General features: G+C 40.9%; 1 protein-coding gene across 5 annotated transcripts in view; it reads right to left on the bottom strand.

Moving 5' to 3' along the window:
* Window positions 1-17,854, bottom strand: part of LOC127428483 (neurexin-2-like) — a 574,215-nt gene that overhangs the window by 328,916 nt on the left and 227,445 nt on the right. For 4 of the 5 annotated variants that reach the window (XM_051676894.1, XM_051676891.1, XM_051676892.1 and 1 more), the window contains exons 7-10: window positions 12,775-13,201; window positions 7,498-7,881; window positions 6,483-6,686; window positions 1,181-1,207 (exon numbers count right to left, since the gene is read on the bottom strand). In XM_051676894.1, coding sequence (XP_051532854.1) covers window positions 1,181-1,207; window positions 6,483-6,686; window positions 7,498-7,881; window positions 12,775-13,201 — 1,042 coding nt within the window. The remainder of the gene's footprint in view (window positions 1-1,180; window positions 1,208-6,482; window positions 6,687-7,497; window positions 7,882-12,774; window positions 13,202-17,854) is intronic. The other variant, XM_051676890.1, reaches the window with a different exon arrangement.

Genomic DNA, 17,854 nt, shown 5'->3' on the forward strand with positions numbered 1-17,854 from the left:
ACAATATACTTGTAACAGTGTTACGAAATCAGCTTACAAAAAAGGTAACTGTATTCCGTTACATTACAAAAAATGCATACTCAGATTACTATTACATTTAGTAAAAATTGCGATTGAGTCAAACATGCTCCAACCAAGATTTATTGCCAACAGTTTCCAACCCAACTCATTGCGATGGTCAGTACTGAAAAAGTTTTCATTTCGTGAAAATGTGGTAATTATTTGCTCTAAGATAAAACTGTAATTTTACTGGTAACATTGTTTTGGTGTAGTACAGAAGACGTACTTCTTAAAGATTAAAGATCTAGTTCAGTGGTTCTTGTGGGTTGTGACCCAAAACCAATTGAGAAACATTGATCTACTGTAGTTGATACTGTGTTTATCTTGTCTCAGTTTGAATATGTGGCCTTATGGTAATCCAAAAGTAACTGGAAAGTAATCAGATTATGTTACTTTGATGTTCTGTAGTTACCCTCCCATCTTTGAAAGTCACATGGCCTCATTTTTATTAATTTTTTTTATACATGGTTGTCGCTCATGCAACAGAGAAAACACACATCCAATCTTACACACACATACAACCACAAACACCCACACACACCTTTGGTCCTTTTGTCTCCACATTCTTATTCATTTAACTTACCTTCAGAAACACTTCACTGAAACATAATGAAGACTGCACCGTTTTCCAACACAAATGCATGGATGTTACACTGCTCAAATACAGGCACTGTTCATCCTCATGCCTGATTTGGCAAAAGATGACACTCCTTCTTTATTATATACTCTGTTATGCTATTTTCCTTATGTAACGGAGTCCCATGGGGGCATGGAACAGTCTAGAGCATTTAATGAGCAGTGCGGAACATATGTTGCTAGAAATGGAAACTGTCGGGATGGTTATGCTTAATTTCAAACACTGCAGCAACTTGATGCATTTTGCAGAAATAAGAGATTGAGATTGAGGGTATGAGAGAGAGGGGGGTGGTGGGAAAATAGAGAGAGATAGAAAGAGAGATGCAAACTGGGAACATGTTCAAAAGAAAATTTGGGTTAACGGTGAAGGAAAACAGGATTACGAGGGAGGAGCAAAAAAACTTTGGATAATTTGGAGCTGTGTATGAGAAAGAAGGATAGAGAGAGAGACAGAAATAGCATTGCAGATAAAAGAATCACTTACTAAGGTTACAGTCTATCCCGATACAATCTGGTGGGAAAGAGAGTGAGATGGTGAGATTCAAACAAAAAGAAACATAAAAACAGATACACATCCTTCAACGTTCAATCTGCAGACAAAAAAAATATTTTTGCATTGAGCACATCATCCGGGGACTAGCTGGGAGTCAGAACTGCCCCCCTACAATAGCACACAACCCACATTTACAGGAAAAGACTCAGCACATATGTCTGTCCCCTCTAAAAGGACTTGATGGAGAATGTTCAATGCCAAGACCTGATTTGTTAGACACCCATCACACAAATGGAGACTATGAAAAAACATTTGCTTTTGCCTGTGCTTTGTCTTCCTCCTGGATATGGGTGGTGCTGGTATGGCTGTAGGTAAGGGCAGTCTGCACCATCAGCCAAGAGCTACAACTTATAAAGTCTCTACGCAGCATGTGGTGTGTGCAACTCACAGCCTGGATTAAACCTGTACACCATCACTGAAATAAAATACTAAACTATATATTTTTTTTTTTATTGAGAAAGATGAGAAACATTTAAGCTGTTAGGGTAATATTATTTAAAATGTATTACTTATTATTTGTACATACATGTGCACTCAGTATTTTATTTTGTTTTTACTCTCTAAAGAAATGTACTTTGGAAGAGTATGTTTAAAATCATGTACACTCACATAAGATGAAGACTTATCAATACATTCATATCAATAGCCAAATAAAATCTGTAAAATGAAATAAAGTCTGGCTGCCTCATAAGGACCACCATGTTGATATCACATGATCAGCCAAATTATACTTTTTTTTTTTTTTAATCAAGGTAACCCCCCTTTAATTTGAAACGTTCACTCACTGAACAAATGAATCATGACTGACTGTGAAAAATAAATAAATATATTTTTAAAAATAAATTTTTACAATGGAATTAGTAACTGAAAACTTTTGTGTTTGTCTGATACTGCATCCACACCACTAGGTGTCAGTATATGTCAAAAATACTGCCATTTCAATACTGCACAACAAATTACTGAATGCACCTTTAATAGGAATTTATTTTATTTTATTTTTTTATCCCACTACTTCGATTGACTAGAGTAAGCACTCTTGGCTGTGGTGAGCTCTCAAGCTGTCAACCGCTACAGAGGAGTGACCACAGACAGCCAGGGACCTGTCTCACAGTCACACTAGCTCAGTAGCTCAGGCTCAACTCTCTGCTGAACTGGAACTGTCTATAATCTCCTGTACAAACAGCCACAGACTGTCGTCAGAGCAGGAGCCTGAGCTGAGAGCACAGTGACAGACTTAGAAGCATTAGGATTTGGTTCTATGGTACTAGAGTATGTGAGCCGATTGGAGTGACAGCAGTTTCCTCTCCCCACTCAAAGCATTCTGAAATCACTCTGCTCCATCTTTACTCTGGGTTTTCCATTTCCCACTCCTCACTCAAGTTTCGCTCCCAGTTACTGCTCCACTTGTTCTTATCATGTTTTTGTTTTTTAATATAATGAATACCTGGGCACAAGATGTATGACATGAAATCATGTTTCTGCAATTTCCATACAGTTGCGAGGGTGATGCATTAATATGATGATCTGATTCTTTGACATTTTAAATAGAATAATCGTATGGAAAAGTAAAGAAACATACAGTACTACCAACCTCTATTTTTAAATTAAATATGTGAAAGGAACTCTATTTTCTTGATACGTCTTATTAAATTCCACTACAACAATTTTTTTGTCCATTTTCTTGCATTCATTCTTGAATAAACATTTGTATTTTTTGATTGTTGTCTTTATGATAATCTAATAAGTGCATCACTTTCTCAATGCTAATAGTCTGCAGGACAGAGTTTCTGAAAAGTCTTTTTTTTTTTTTTGGATTGGAATTGGATTTATTTTGTGCTGTAATGTAACGCTGTAACAAATGAACAATAAACATCTGCTCATTATAGCTGCTTTTTTATTAAAAAATGCCATTGATGGATTTAGCGTCTAATAAAATAAAATAAATAAATAAATAAAACAAAAACAAAGGGCAAAGCAAAAAGCTAAACTGCAATTTGCCATATACTGTATATTTTCATTCACAAAGAAATATTAAAATCACAAAAATCAGTCATAGATTTTCTCACCCTGGCTAATTTCTTTCTCTTTCTCTTTTTTTTTTTTATAACTTTATGATTTTATTTTCCTCATAACACAGAGGGGTTTTGCTGCTGACGTGAAGTCAAACGTGTTCATCGTTTCTCTACAGCTTGAAATGCACATAAGCCTGGTGTCATAAGACTTTTTGACGAATACAGTGCATCCGGAAAGTATTCACAGCGCTTCACTTTTTCCACATCTTGTTATGTTACAGCCTTATTCCAAAATGGATTAAATTCATTATTTTCCTCAAAATTCTACAAACAATACCCCATAATGACAACGTGAAAGAAGTTTGTTTGAAATCTTTGCAAATTTATTAAAAATAAAAAACGAAAAAAATCACATGTACATAAGGATTCACAGCCTTTGCTCAATACATTGTTGAAGCACCTTTGGCACCAATTACAGCCTCAAGTCTTTTTGAGGATGATGCTACAAGTTTGGCACACCTATTTTTGGGCAGTTTTTCCCATCCTTCTTTGTAGGACCTCTCAAGCTCCATCAGGTTGGATGGGGAGTGTCGGTGCACAGCCATTTTCAGATCTCTCCAGAGATGTTCAATCGGGTTCAAGTCTGGGCTCTGGCTGGGCCACTCAAGGACATTCACAGAGTTGTCCCGGAGCCACTCCTTTGTTATCTTGGCTGTGTGCTTAGGGTCATTGTCCTGTTGGAAGATGAACCTTCACCCCAGTCTGAGGTCCAGAGCGCTCTGGAGCTCTGGACATCAAGGATGTCTCTGTACATTGCTGCACTCATCTTTCCCTCAATCCTGACTAGTCTCCCAGTTCCTGCCGCTGAAAAACATCCCCACAGCATGATGCTGCCACCACCATGCTTCACTGTAGGGATGGTATTGGCCAGGTGATGAGCGGTGCCTGGTTTCCTCCATACATGACGCTTGCCATTCAGGCCAAAGAGTTCAATCTTTGTTTCTCATGGTCTGGGAGTCCTTCAGGTGCCTTTTGGCAAACTCCAGGCGGGCTGTCATGTGCCTTTTACTGAGGAGTGGCTTCCGTCTGGCCACTCTACCATACAGGCCTGATTGGTGGAGTGCTGCAGAGATGGTTGTTCTTCTGGAAGGTTCTCCTCTCTCCACAGAGAAATGCTGGAGCTCTGTCAGAGTGACCATCGGGTTCTTGGTCACCTCTCTGACTAAGGCCCTTCTCCCCTGATTGCTCAGTTTGGCCAGGTGGCCAGCTCTAGGAAGAGTCCTAGTGGTTCCAAACTTCTTCCATTTACGGATGATGGAGGACACTGTGCTCATTGGGACTTTCAATGCTGCAGAAATTTTTCCCAGATCTGTGCCTCGGTACAATCCTGTCTCGGAGGTCTACAGACAATTCTTTGGACTTCATGGCTTGGTTTGTGCTCTGACATGCACTGTTACTTGTGGGACAATATAGACAGGTGTGTGCCTTTCCAAATCATGTCCAATCAACTGAATTTACCACAGGTGGACTCCAATCAAGTTGTAGAAACATCTCAAGGATGATCAGTGGAAACAGGATGCATCTGAGCTCAATTTTGAGTGTCATGGCAAAGGCTGTGAATACTTATGTACATGTGATTTTTTTTCGTTTTTTATTTATAATACATTTGCAAAGATTTCAAACAAACTTCTTTCACGTTGTCATTATGGGGTATTGTTTGTAGAATTTTGAGGAAAATAATGAATTTAATCCATTTTGGAATAAGGCTGTAACATAACAAAATGTGGAAAAAGTGAAGCGCTGTGAATACTTTCCAGATGCACTGTACATTTCCATGATTTTCCCTGTCATTTCTGATTACTGGAAATGGAATTTTAAAAATCACTTTAATTTATCAATTGGCTATTGAATCATTTAGATTGATTTGTAAATCTTTTTGATGAGTTAGACTCAAAAGAATGATTTTCTCACAAATCTGACACGAGTACAGTTTGCGATCAAGTTTTATTCAACACAAAAGCAATATCGAGGTGAGTAAATATTTAAGAGCAGAGCATATACATATAAAGTGTATATAAATATACACTCACTGAGTACTTTATTAGGAACACCTGTACACCTACTTATTCATGCGATTATCTAATCAGCCAAACGTGTGGCAGCAGTGCAATGCAAAAAATCATGCAGATACGGGTCAGAAACTTCAGTTAATGTTCTGATGTTCTTCTGAAAATTGTTCTGAAAATGCTTTCAAAAATGTGATCTCAGTGATTTCGACCATGGCATTATTGTTGGTGCCAGACGGGCTGGTTTGAGTATTTCTGTAACTGCTGATCTCCTGGGATTTTTACATGCAACAGTCTCTAGAGTTTACTCAGAATGGTGCCAAAAACTACAACATCCAGTAAGCGGCAGTTCTACGAACACCTTGTTGATAAGAGAGGTCAACAAAGAATGGCCAGATTGGTTCGAGCTGACAGAAAGGCTATGTTAACTAAGATAACCACGCTGTACAATTGTAGAGAGCAGAATAGCATCTCAGAATGCACAACACGTCGAACCTTGAGGCAGATGTACTACAACAGCAGAAGACCACGTCGGGCACTTTATTAGGACCATTTTATTAATTTCCATGACACAGTTTTTTTAATTTCTGATATTTCCAGGTTTTCCATTACTTTTTCCCATAACCCTGAGTATATTAACACTATTTAACACAGGTGAATTCATGCTGGCATGAAATTGCATTTTGGGCCATTAACTTGCATGTTATGCTCATGATGGAGCTGAATTGAAGAGATCTTGGAGTGAGAGAGAACACAAGCTCTCCAACTTTACCAAAACAAACACTCCTGCTACAGGTAAAATCAAGCAACTCCGCTCCCCACTTCACTTCCACTCTGCACTGCCCACATACTCTGTATTTTACGACATAGTATAACGATTCATGGTGCGCCTTTTGGGGACAACAGGCTGGTCTCTCTGGCTGTCTGTTCCAAAGCTGCAGAAACGGTAGCCATTGAAGGCTGCACAGGTGAGAGGAAAGTGATAAATGGAAACTGAGAAAGAAAGGCAGAAAGAGAGAGACAGAGAGAAAGAAAAAAGAGGGCCAAAAAGAGATAAATATGGAGGAATGAAAGTAATATGTTTTCTGGGAGGGAGCCCAGTCTAGGCTGTTGTTCTATAACCAGGTGAAACAAGTGCCTAGGGAAAGAAGTTACCTAGGTTGACGGTTAGCTTGACTCTTCCCCCGTCCAGCTCCAGACGCAGGGTGTCGGCGGACTCTTTGGAGGTGGTGGCCATGAGCAGACCATAAGCCCTCTGAGACATGAAGTGCAGAGACACGTCCTCAGCCTCAGTGTGCACAGCATGAGGCATCAGGACTTTCAGAAACATGCTGCCATCATAACTCAGCACTGCAGACTCTGAAAGACCAGAATACAAGAATCAATCAGAAAAACACAATGCTCTTTTGTATGGCTATGTTTGTATAAACATCCCACCATGCTACTTCTGTTGTATATATTGTGAGCAGTAAGCAAATTTTTTTTTTCTGTATACATGTAATACTATGCTTCAATATTACAATCTACTGTATTTGCCAAAATGTGAGGTATACAACAGAGCACACTGACCAAAATCGCACATGCAATGTCCTCAACCTGACTTTCTATTTCCAGTGTAACGAATGAAGCAAAAAACAAAAACAAACAATATTTTGTTTTTGTTCTTAACTCAATATTTAATTAAACTGCAAATTATTATAACATTAGAAGAAAACAAACAAACAAACAAAAATATTTAAAATGTATATATTCACTATAGAAATTTCCATGACTTCTGAGGTTTTATTAACATCCATGACTTTTCCAGGCCTGGAAAACACAGTTTTAAGTTTTCCATTAAGATATCATTGTATTTTATTAGTAAAATATTGCTGCAACTCTACGTGCTTTATCCTTTCTGAGTCACCAGTGATATGTTTGTAGTGGACATTGTGAGGCCACATCGCTATTCTAAGCAATAGGCAGCAGAGGGCAGGAAAGAGTTAGAAACAACACAGTAGAAGGTCCAGGCAGGTGGTGTATCTGATGAAGCTAAAATGCATCATCAAGCTTCAGTACTCCAGTGAAGCACTAAAGTCTTACTCTTCTTTATGATAACACAGCTTTGCGCAGAGAAATAATCTAGTGTTTAATCCTCCCTCCCTACCGCTATAAGCCCTACTTTCCTCACCCATCTCGCAGTTGGGGCCCACATATCCAGTTCCAGTGCAGTCACAGATGTGCCGGTTCCAGCCCTCGTGACAGCGGCTTCCATGGGCGCAAGGCTCGGAGCTGCACCTTCGGTGCGTCTCCCTCGTACAGAAGCTGCTGACACCCGGAGCGCTTTGAAGCTCTGCCAGCCGCCGCAGGTCCTTGCTGCAACCGTCTATAAAGAGGTCCCGCACGCAACCCACAAAGCCCAGCCTAAGGGAGGCCGTCCACACTTCTGGGGGGAGAGGGAGACCGCCGCTGTCATCAGGCAAACCCCCCAGGTACATTTCACCATCCAGATCAAGTACTTCACTGCCCTCATTGGTGGAAAATGGCATGCTACGGCCATTAACAGAGATGGAGCCTAAAGAAAGCAAATAGCAAATATAAAGAAAGCAAATATTAATTAAAATATTAAAGGGATGGTTTACCCAAAATTGCATTTGTCATAATTTACTCACCCTCATGTTGTTCCAAACCTGCATCCAAAAAAAGTTTGCAATTACTTTTCAGTTATTGAACTTACAGTTTTAACCTGACCGATGATAAAACAGGTAAAAAATACTACATATTTACATTGAAGGAGGGACCAGAACCACATCTAGCAATCAGAATATAATATAGTCTTGGAGGTGGGTGAATAAATAAATAAATAAAACTTTAGAAAAAAATTTAAACCTTACCACTTGAATGAAAATGAAGATCAGTGTTCATCTGTGTGCAAACCCTTTTACTACACAATATTTAAAATCAATTCTGTACAATTGTTAACTAACTAAAACTAATTTAATTAATACCTCCTGATCCCTAAATACCATCATTTTAATAATTCGTGAAATCAGCATAGCTGCGATAACTGTCACAAGACAAAGTCAAACAATGTGGTTTCATTAATTTAGCATTAACAATCCACAATTCTTTTTTTTTCCCCCTGAGCTCTACCAGTGGAATAAGTCTTCAACCTCTTCTCTTGGGATTTGCTAAATCACATGCTGGGACTGGTGCTTTCTAAATGTGGAGAGTGAATCTGTGTTGAGCTAAGTAATGAGAGTTAATGAGAGGTAGAAGAAATAGAGTACAGTGATTTAGCAGTTTGTGAAGTATGCATATCAGATGGACCCTGAGCTGGCAGAATGAGAAAGTGCTTACAAGCACAGATTAAAGGAATAGTTCACCCCAAAATGAAAATGATGTCATTATTTACACACCATAACCTCCTGAGACCTAAGAGTGACTGCTGTGTGCATTTTCCATTTACCTTTCTGATTTGTAAGTAGTACCACATAATAAACATGCCCTTTTTTTCTATACCAAATAGTTTTCCTAAAAATTGCGTCCACATATGTGAACAACGGGACTAAGTTGTGAATTTGTAAAAAATACCAAGCTATAGAAAATATTTATTTTATAATATATATATATATATATATATATATATATATATATATATATATATATATATATATATTATTTTGGTCAGATTTTAGGAGTGAATGCACTAAGCTTCATAGAAAAGCTATAGGATACACCCTTGCTCCCTTTTTAGTGAATCACTTAACCTCCAGTGTGCTGTCTGTCTACACTGGTCTCAGAACAGTTGGAATTGCACATTATTTTCATCCTAACTCCATATAAAGCCTCTGAAAGCAAAATTTTTCAGCTTTTGGATGAACCCATTGATTCTCAATGTAATAATGCACAGTAAATATAGGTTCCCTTACGACTCAGTACACTTGACATTGCGTAGTTATGCATATGGGAGTGCCTTCATACACGACCTAGTTGAAACCTCTCTACAATAACGGCAATATTCTTATATTGTCTATGGAATTTGAGCCCCGCCTGTTTTGGCGCGAAACTGTCCGCTATAAAAACAGGTGCACAGACACCATTTCCTCAGAATTTCTTCCTTCAAGACAGCGATCATCACTTGTCTAGAAGCCCTCTACCTTTACCATCGATATACACAAGTCAGCGGGCAGAATCTTCGCGGAAAAACTTTCCGCTCCCCTGCAGTGTTCCAGCGAACATCACACCACCTCGCCGACTGATGCTTCGCTGGTGAACGGGCCTCAGCATCCTGATTCCCCGCAGCGCTTCGGCAGGGTTTGCATAGCCTTACAAAGCAATTGTATATTGTGTATTGTATACTGTGTGATATAAATATATATTAATTTATATATTTATATATCTAAAAGAGTCACTTACGTGTTCGCGTCTTTTTAAAGATTCATTCCGTAAGTGTTCCTTGTGCGAGAGGCACATCCCGCCGTCAGATCAGCATGAGAGCTGCGTTTACTGTAGGGGCCGCACCCACGCAGAGTCAGCTCTCATGGAGACAGACTGCCCTCACTGTGAGGGCATGAGTCTCAAGATGCTTCGCTCGTGAATCACCCTCGTTCTGAGGGATGATTCAGCCTCAGTTGCCCTCCCACCCGCCTCTTCTGTGATACCGGAGGATTCACACGAGGAAGCACGGCGGGGCCGCGAGGTCGAGCAGGATGACTTTGAGGTGGTCCTTGTGGCGGCACACGCCCCGCTAGCCCCTCAATCTCTCCGAAGTGCATGTTTTCCGATACGCTATGTGTGAGACGAGCTCCGGCCTTCTGAAAGAGCGGGCGGCCTCGTCTCGTGCAACGGTTCTGACGCTGGGGATAATAATGACGATGTCATTATGTCTCTCACTACATCAAGCAAGTGGTCAGTGGATGAGGCTGCTGCCCCTCCCCCCAGCGAGGGTGAGGAACGTGCACGCGCCACTGACAGGAAGATACTCCGCGTCCTTACAAGGGCGGTCGAAGAGTTTCACCTTGAGTGGTCTCCCCCAGAGGGACCTGAACAGTCTCGCCTTGATGAATGGTTCCAGCAGTCCGGACGCCGTCAAACGGCAGCATCCCACAAATCTGCCCCATTCTTCCCTGAAGTTCAAAATGGACTATCCAAATCCTGGTGCGCGACCTTATACGGCGCGCTCGCGCAGTGACACCATCCTCTTTAATGTGGATCATGGGGAAGAAAATGGTTATTAAAGCGCCACACCTCTGCCCAGCGAGTAACAAGGCGTGGAAATCACGCCGCATACATCCTTCCAAACCGTGTCGACAAATGTCCGCACTGGCGGGAAAAGCTTACTCAGCAGCAGAACAAGCTGGTTCAGCACTCCACACAATGGTGGTGCACCAGGTACTTCAAGCCAAGCTCCTCAGGCAAATGGACGAGCATGGCTTCGATCCAGAGATATTCAAAGAGCTCCGCACCGCTACAGATTTAGCACTGCATACCACGAAAGTCACTGCGCAGGCCATCGGCAAGTCCATGGTCAACCTGGCAGTTCTGGATCGACGTATATGGCTGACCCTCACAGAAATGAGTGATAAGGAAAAAGCCACTCTTTTGGATGCTCCAGTGTCACCAGCTGGCCTCTTTGACAATTTTGCACACCAATTTTGCACACCGGCCACCCTGTTTCAACGGCTTTCTGTCTTCCACGATTTCGTCCGAAGACGCGGCAGAGTTACGAGCCGAAATACAGTCTCATCGTGACTGTATATATATATATATATATATATATATATATATATATATATATATATATATATATATATATATATACATACATATATATATACTTATGCCCTTCCCTTTAAGTACGGGCTCCACATCATTTGCACAACCGCCTGCATCAGGCTGTTATAATTTACCATAAAGATGCAAGCAAAGATGCAATATACTCCCTTCCCGACTGGGTTCATTAGGAGTTAATTCATAGTATATGACTAGTTCATATATTCATTATGAGTGCTCTCCTCCTGGCCATCATGAGGATCACTCACTGTAGCATGCTCATGTCGCTCGCTGTCCCACAAGACTGCACCACCATGTTTCTTCTCTGGGAAGTTATGTCGTGTCGTGCGGCGTGATGGGATTCTGTTCCCCATATGCGTAACTACGCAATGTCAAGTGTACTGAGTCGTAAGGGAAAGTCTCGGTTACGTACGTAACCTCGTTTCCCTAAGACAAAGGGAACGAGACATTGCGAACGCTAGCCGCACTACAAGACTCAGAGTTCTTGAGCTTGTTCTCAGTCAGAAATTCTGAGGAAATGGTGTCTGTGCACCTGTTTTTATAGCGAACAGTTTTGCGCCACAAAAGGCAGGGCTCAAACACCATAGCCAATGTTAGAATATTGGCGTTATTTTAGAGAGGTTTCAACCAGGTTGTGTATGAAGGCACTCCCATATGCGTAACTACGCAATGTCTCGTTCACTTCGTCTCAGGGAACCGAGGTTACGTACGCAACTGAGACGATTTCTAAGGGGAAAATGTGGTAGTGTACATAAATCGCTCAAATTTTAAAAATGGCATATCGGATGAAACTAGAGACTCAATCTTTCGACTCAAATGGGTTTCAATGTAAAAACTTACTTAGGTTTCTTACCAGATGTAGTTTTGTTGGTGTTTCTCCCAAAGACAAACTCTGCTGTGATCGACGCTATGTTGTTTTGTCACATCTACTCTGTACATCGAAACTTTAACCCAGAAATCAGTCGGTTTAAATGAATTTAAATTATGCATTGCATATAGCAAAACCAAAATACAACGTAAATTGAAGTTATTTACTTTCAAATAAAATCATTGACCAACTTTCAAAGGCAGCACCAAAATCAAATAGGGTGACTACAACGTAGGTTGGACATCAATAGGATCAAAACGCATTGGTTCTTGCCTGTGCAAAAAGTTATGATGTCAAACATGTTGAAGATTAGATGTTTGTTTTGGCCACAGGTTTGACGTCATAACTTCATCACACAGAGTGATTGTATGGCTTCAGAAGATTTGGAAGAAAGTGCCAAGAAGTCTAATTGACTTTATTTATTTATTTATTTATTTATTTTTTTTAAGTGGTTTTATGGTGTTGTTTTGGCTTTTTTTGAGCTTGACAGCCTGAAGCCTTCCGTTTTATTATATGGTGAAAAGCCATGTGAAGAGTTTCATAGAAAAAAAAGAAAGTCATATAGGTCTGGAGTGACATTAGGATGAGTACATAATAACAGAATTTTGATTATTGGGTGAACTTTGAGCAAACTATTAAAGGGTTAAAAGCAAATTCCCCTTCAGTCTAATGGTAGAGCAGAAATCAAAAGGATGATAATGAAATGAGGGCAGTTTGCTGCTCAACATGACAGCATGACAATGCTGTGTTTAACTGGAGGATAATGCATGTTCTTGGGTAGTGCTGATCTTGCAGTGTTCTGACCTTTTCTCCCCTCTCTCTGGAAGTCCACATGGCACCATTCTCCATCATTGACCTTCTTGTTCCCGGCCTTTATCTTGATGCTACCAGAGCCCATGTCCATGAGCAGGTAGAGGAATCCATCTAGCAGCTCCATGGCAAAGAAGTCCACCCTCAGTCTGTGGTCTCTCGACCCCTGCTGACGCCCGTGGCTGAACAGCAGCAGTCCGTTGGGCTCGGTGGTACGAAAGTCGAAGGACACAGAGCCGGTTTTCTTGCTATTCCAGCGTGGCAGGGTTACGAAAGCAGCTGCTGTGTCAAAACTGATGGGGTCTAAAGCGGCAACATCTTCGCAACGGAAGGTCAGGTCACCGTGGAGAGTGACCTTGGGGTCACGCAATTCAGCCAGACGGGAGAGCTCCAGTCTGAACTCATTATTGGTGTACACCACCTGGGAGAGTCAAAAAGAGAGAAGAAAAGCCCATGAATGCTAACAGGGTGGAATGGACTAGCATGCTGCCCACTGGTACAAACAAACAGCAGTTGATGTGCATAACCTGGGGGCATGGTTTTCAACTCAGTAAACATGGCAACCTCTTTAAACACTTCAAGCGTGAGTAGATCACATAAACCTAGCAACAACATCACAAGCTGCCCAGAAACCCTCAACTAATCGATAGTCTGTTTCATTAATATCATGAATCATTCTACACTTGCACCAATGAGAAAACATTGGCTCTGACAATGCAAATGCTAAGTGCATTGTACAAATAAACAATGCCAAAACTGTATTCATTAAAGGGATAGTTCACCCAAAATGAAATATGATTTTCTTGTGGAACACAAAGGGAGACATTAGGCATTATGTTAGTCTCAATCGCCACTCTCTTTCGTTGCATCTTTTTCCCATACAATGAAAATGAATGGTGACTGAGACTGCACATTCTCCTAAGCATCTCCTTTTATGCTCCACGGAAGAAAGTCAAATGGGTTGGTAACAACATGAGGATGAGCAAATGATGACAGAATAATAATTAAAAAAAAAAAGAAAATACAAAAAATGGTGAAATAACCCTTTAAATATTTAAACCATGAGTAGATCCTGAAACCTAGCTCACAAGAAACTCATTGCAAATCGATATTCTGTTTTGTTATCATGAATCATCCTACTCTTCCACTTATGAAAAAAAAAAAAAAAAAAAACATTGGCTGTGACAATGCAAAACTAAGTGTTTCTCTGAATCTTACACATAAACAATGCTACAACTGCATTAATTAAGATATGTCAATGAAGAAACCTTGATCTAGGATATGATCTCTCTCAGCCCACACACCCCACAGTACAAAACAAAGCAAAACTTTTCCTAAAATAACACTGCTACAAATACATGCATTGTGAATGTGTCCCATGGGGTTGATTTTTTTTTCCCCAGTCACATGTGTGCAGTCTCTGCAACCAGATGGGAGAATCAGCCCAGCACAGCAAACACGCTTTTCATTTTTACACCAGCCACACACTCTGTCCAAAGATGATGGCTGACACTTTGTTGTTGGGTGTGAACTTGAGTGTCTCTGAAAATAACAGAAGGCAGTCATGTTTCTTGTCAGCCCTACAACAGAAAAATAAAAGGAGAAATAGGAGCAAAACGAGAGGTGCCAGCTCACAGGTAGAGAATGTGAAAAATTCAATTATTGCAAGAAACCATGGAGAAAGCTCAGGGATCTATCAGGGAATGAGAGCACGTTTAAAACCACCTCTAATTACAAAACCCAAGCACCTTATTGTTCCTGCTTACCTACCAGATTAAGATGTAGGTCTTTAAGTTAAATGTTCCTTGCAGGACATGCCCTTGAGCTTTTTTTGAAAAAAATAAATAAATAAATAATATACACCGATAAACCAAAACATTATGACCACTCACAGGTGAAGCGAGTAACATTGATCATCTAATAACAAGGCCACATGTCAAGGTCTGGGTAGATTAGATGTTAATTGAACAATCAGTTCTCGTAGTCAGCATGTTGAATGCAGGAGAAATGGGCAGGCGTAAAGACCTGAGCGACTTTGACAAGGGCCAAATTGATATGGCCAGATGACTGGGTCAAAGCATCTCTGAAATGGCAAGGTTTGTGGGGTGCTAACTTGATCTTCCTCACAGGCAGTGACTAAAGAAAGGACATCCTTGATCCCGCCCACGGTTTCACTCACCCACAAAGCATCTGACAAGGATCTCTTTCGCCACCCACACTGCCCACAGCACAGCACCCGACACCCGACACCTCCCTACCCAGCACAAGCCAAAGGACGTCGGTTCATCAGCAGCAGTTCATAGAACTGCCAGACTCGGACCGCGGAAGATTTACTTCTCCTTCAAGCGGAGGCAGCTGCGGGGGTGACCATTCCTGAGCTGAGATATTCGGCTCAACATCTCCTGACCAAACTCAATGCTCAGGATGATGTTGAGGCCTACCTGCATACATCTGAGGTGAGATCCCGCAGAGTGGGCTAAAATTATTGCTTCTTATGGGGGAGCCCCAGCAGGTCTACTACTCACTGCCCGTGGCCGCCACAGACGTTTATGCCCTTTTGAAAAGAAAAATTCTCGCCAGGGTTGGGCTCTGGTGGCTGGCAAACTTGTGGCTTCTCGCTGACAATCCAACTCCAGTGGAAGTCACCAAAAGAGTGGTCGTTGACCGTATACTTCGGGCCCTTCCCTGCGTACATCAGCGACAAGTTGGGATGACAAATCTAGGGACCCTCAATGAGATAGTGGAAGCCGTAGAGCTGTCTGAAGCCAACCAAGCCCGGGATGTGGGGGAGAGTGTTGCACCATTCCACCGGAGGGTCCCAGGAGAGCAACGAGTCTCGGAGGGGACCTTAAAACCGGTAGACCCACCGGCACCACAGGGAGGCCTAGATGAGCAAATGCCCACGGACCCCGATCCTCCTAAAGCATGGGTCTGGATTGCAGGCTGCACTATGCGCTAAAGACTTGCCAGTGCCGTTGCTGCTATGGAGAGGCTGGCCAGGTTTAGATGGACTCCTAAATTCTTCAACGCAGCCCGCCACCCAGAAACCCCAAAGATCTCCATGGAGGGCCAGTGCCCGGCCGCTCCCCCACATGCAGTGACTAAAGAAAGGACACCATTGCTCCCTCCCATGGTTTCACTCGCCCGCAAAGCTTCTGAGAAGGGATCTCTTGGAGAAGAGGATCAGGATTAGAAACATAATGTTTAGTCAATAAAACAAGGCATTTGTGATTAAAACATTTTTAAAGAAATAATTAATTGTAGACTAAGCATAAAGCCTACATTGTTCAGGAAGCATCCTTTTTCATATAAAAATGTAAGTACATGTAAATAACAATATGAGAAACGTTTACGTGGGAGTGAGGGGAGTTGGAAAGCAGAAAGTGGGGAAAAAATGTCTGTTCAAATGTTCCATTCTCCACATAATTTGTTCAATTTGTGATGTCATTTTGCACATTGTGGTGATGTGGGCGTGGCTGAGTGACATCTGTGGAGAGCAAGACAGGGAGAGGAAGAACAGTTAGGATTGACACCTGTGGGAAATCATCTCTAACAGCTCTTTGTGTTTGCAGTGAGAGCTGAGAGGGATAGAAGAGCAGTCCAGACCGCCGGAGGGGTAGAGAGAGAGACGCATGAAGCATTGTGTGTTCCTATGTGTGTTACCGACTGCTGAAAAGCATTATTTGTGTGTGTGTAAAATTGAAAGTGTGTCTAATAAAAGACTCACATGGACTGTTACCCGGCTCCCACTTCCTCCTTCACAAGAAAGCCAGAGAATTGTTGCACACATGTAAATTGTTAATTTAGCCTACATTTTGTTTAGATTTCTATTTTTTTAATGCTGGATAATACATTTTACAGATGTCACTTTATGTCCCTTGGATATTATTTTCTCTAGGTAAATGTTCTTGAAAAAGATAACATTTGATTTTGACCCATTAACCTTAGGTTTATTGCATCACATAGCTGCATATTATCCAAGTTTATCGCATATTACATTTTTCCTCCTAAATGTGTAGTGGTCAGTTCTTAATTTGTTTATTCTTTAGAAATTCTTAAAACAAAAGGCTAATATTTAATATGGTGGGGCAGAGAAATACTGTAAGAAATTAAACTTGCTATATGACATTGTTATTTTGCCTATATTACCAGACTGATTTTCTCGCATTTTTTTAATACCAACATTTTGAATATTATCCTTGCTATATGTCCCTACCAACTTTCAAACCAAACCTACGTCCTTGAATTATATATTATTTGAATATTTATACATGATAGTCATACTCCCTTGGTACGGCCTTCAATTTTCACTGATTTGAATTAAAAAAGTTATTGTGCAACATATTTTATATGCAAATATTTAGGCTACTGTAATACAGTAAAACATTATTGTGTAAATAGTAAATATACTAAATGCGTTACAGTAATGATAATTTGGGGGGGGTAAAATGTGCTTAAGTGTCCTGAAAATAATGTCACAATGCAAACAAATCTTAATGTTTCCTTATGCAAAAAATAATTGTATATTTTGTTTGTCTTTATTGGAGGTTATTATGACCAGAACATTTTCTTGAAAGGTTCCGTGAGAATAACCCATGGCTTTTCTGTGACTTTTTAAAAAGATTTTATTAATTTCTCTGCCTTTCTGATGCCTGAATTAAAATTCCCTGATATTTTAGCTTTTTCATGACCATGGTAACCCTTGTGTGGTAAGTCTCTAGCTCTTTTAGAAAGGAGGTCCAATGTAAGTCCTTTATTTTCGATACTTTTCAACATAAACACACACTAATTGCTTTTCAGCACTGCTGATCACACACCCAGTCAGGTTCATATCTCTCTCTCTTTCTCTTTCTCTCTCTCTCTCTCTCTCTCTCTCCTCCGGCAGTCTGGATTGCCCTTTTTATCCCTCTCCACTTTCACTGCAAACACAAAAAAAGCTGTTAGAGGTGATTTCCCACAGATGTCAATCCTAACTGTTCTATCTCTCCTGGCCTCGCTCTCTGCAAACATCGCTCGGCCATACCCCCATCACCACATATCCCCATAGACAACTCAGGCAGGGGAGCCATCCGGC

This window comes from Myxocyprinus asiaticus, chromosome 38 (genome assembly GCF_019703515.2).
Source record: "Myxocyprinus asiaticus isolate MX2 ecotype Aquarium Trade chromosome 38, UBuf_Myxa_2, whole genome shotgun sequence".
In the NCBI taxonomy this organism is placed as follows: Eukaryota; Metazoa; Chordata; class Actinopteri; order Cypriniformes; family Catostomidae; genus Myxocyprinus; species Myxocyprinus asiaticus.